Source organism: Galeopterus variegatus, unplaced genomic scaffold (genome assembly GCF_000696425.1).
Source record: "Galeopterus variegatus unplaced genomic scaffold, G_variegatus-3.0.2 Scaffold2313, whole genome shotgun sequence".
Lineage (NCBI taxonomy): Eukaryota > Metazoa > Chordata > Mammalia > Dermoptera > Cynocephalidae > Galeopterus > Galeopterus variegatus.
Genome location: NW_007728424.1, coordinates 59,725 through 61,851, shown reverse-complemented (window position 1 = coordinate 61,851; position 2,127 = coordinate 59,725). Strand labels below are relative to the sequence as shown.

General features: G+C 47.2%; 1 protein-coding gene across 1 annotated transcript in view; it reads right to left on the bottom strand.

Annotated features, from left to right (window-relative positions):
* Positions 1–208, bottom strand: part of LOC103597441 (zinc finger protein 564-like) — a 26,074-nt gene extending 25,866 nt beyond the window's left edge. Inside the window, exon 1 of the mRNA XM_008581273.1 lies at positions 93–208. Coding sequence (XP_008579495.1) covers positions 93–95 — 3 coding nt within the window. The 5' untranslated portion in view covers positions 96–208. The remainder of the gene's footprint in view (positions 1–92) is intronic.
* Positions 209–2,127: the final 1,919 nt, after the last annotated feature.

Sequence of the window (2,127 nt, the reverse complement as noted above, 5' to 3'; positions counted from 1 at the left end):
GCGCGGGGAGGCCCGGGTCCCGCGGCCACGGCCGGCTCCGGCGGGTTCCAACCGGCCCCTCTCCCGTCTCGTGACGCCCGCCCGACGCTCACCATTTCCAGGCCTCCGGGTGTCCCAGTATCCTCCTCATGGGGTCCACAGCCACTGCAGGGTACAGGGAAAAGAAACTGCGCCCGAGCCACCTGCACACCTCAAGGGCAGACGACACAAGAAACAGAGCGCGGCCGAGCGTCGTGGCGCCCGCCCCGCCTTTGTGCAGCGCGGTCCCACCTACCGTATCGGCGTCGCCCCTGGTTGGACAGATCGCACGGCCCCATCCCCCCTTTGGCCTGAGTGACAGCCGAGTCAAACAGACCCTTTTTCTGTTCGTGTGCCTGAACCTGTGCCTGCCAGAGACATTGGCATTTAACCAGAACTTTTTCCAGGTCCTCAGACGGGATACTGTCATCTTCCTGCAGAAGCTTCTGAACGGGGACACAGATGTGTGCAGGGAATTCCAGGCTCAGTTTCCAAATGAAGCAAATCCCTTGGTGAGCTACCCTTTGAGGAGCAAGTCCAGAACAACACGGTCCCGACGCAAGGCCAGACTGGATCAGGAGGGTCAGATGTCCTGCAGGGATCACCCTTGTTCACAAACAGACACTTACAGGTGACCTCATCATAGGTAATAGAGTCTGGCTCCATTTTGATCTTTTACCGTAGAAGACCTTGAGGCTTCCACCCATCCCTTTCCCAACTCCATACATCTGGCACTTTAGAAAAGGACTTGGACTCTTAGGCACGTGGCTCTGCCAGGTAATTTGAGCCCCACAGTTCTAGCCTAGGCAAAGGGGCTCTTCTCAAACCAGCCATGAGCTACGAGATGTGTTCAATACAACTCTGAGGTATATATTTTGCACTGGAAAGAAATTTATTTTGGATCAGTTAAGAATGTCCCTAGAGAATTCTGAAATGTAAATGACTGATATCCTTAAGGCAATTCAATACCTATTTTCACGGATATAAGTGACAGAGGTTGTTTGCTATACCAAATTTTGGTCAGGCTCCTCTGAACCCTCTCCCAAACCAGGTCCATCCCTGTACTTCCTGTTAGATCCATTTTTAGCAAGAATCCTGTTAAGTCAGTTCAGGGAGCGTTTCCCAGCCCCGATATCTGATATCTCATCAAACTTTTCATCCCCACTATCCTCAGGTGATACAAGGGGACTTCAAAAAGTTTGTGGAAAAACAGAGTTAAAATATAACAATAAAAATTTAAACTTTATTACTCAACATAATCTCTATCAAGTTTAAGACACTTTTGTAAGTGATGATACCAGCCATTTAGTCCATCCCTAAAGAACTGAAGGTGCTGGGAATCTAACTATGTCAATGCAGTCCTTTTTACATTATTAACTGATGAAAAATGAATGCCCTTTAAAGATGTTTTGAGAGTAGGACACAAAAAGAAGTCATAAGGAGCCAAGTCTGGACTGTGAAGTGCATGCCTAATGATTTCCCCTTAAAACTCTAAAAAAATTGCTCTTGTTTAATGAAAGGAATGAGCAAGAGCATTGGCATAGTGAAGCTTTCCAGGCGTTTTTCTGCTAAAGCTTTGGCTAACTTTCTCAAAACACTCTCATAATAAGCAGATGTTACTGTTCTTTGGCCCTCCAGAAAGTCAATAAGCAAAATACCTTGAGCATCTCAAAAAAACTGTTACCATGACCTTTGCTCTTGGCTGGTCCACTTTTGCTCTGACTGGACCACTTCTACCTCTTGGTAGCCATTGCTTTGATTGTGCTTTGTCTTCAGGATTGTACTGGTAAAGCCATGTTTCATCTCCTGTTACACTTCTTTGAAAAAATGCTTTGGGTTCTTGATCTCACTTGTTTGATATTTCCATTGAAAGCTCTTCTCTAGTCTGCAGCTGATCTGTGCACAACGGTTTTGGCACCCATCAAGCAGAAAGTTTGGTCAACTTTAATTTTTTAGTCAGAATTGTGTAAGCTGAACCAATTGAGATGTCTGTGATGTTGGGTATTTTTTTATGCTGTTAAAATTGTTATCAGGGCCGGCCAGGTGGCGCACTGCTACAGTGCGCCGCTTGGGGGTGCGGCGGGGCTCCCGCCGAGGGTTCGGATCCCA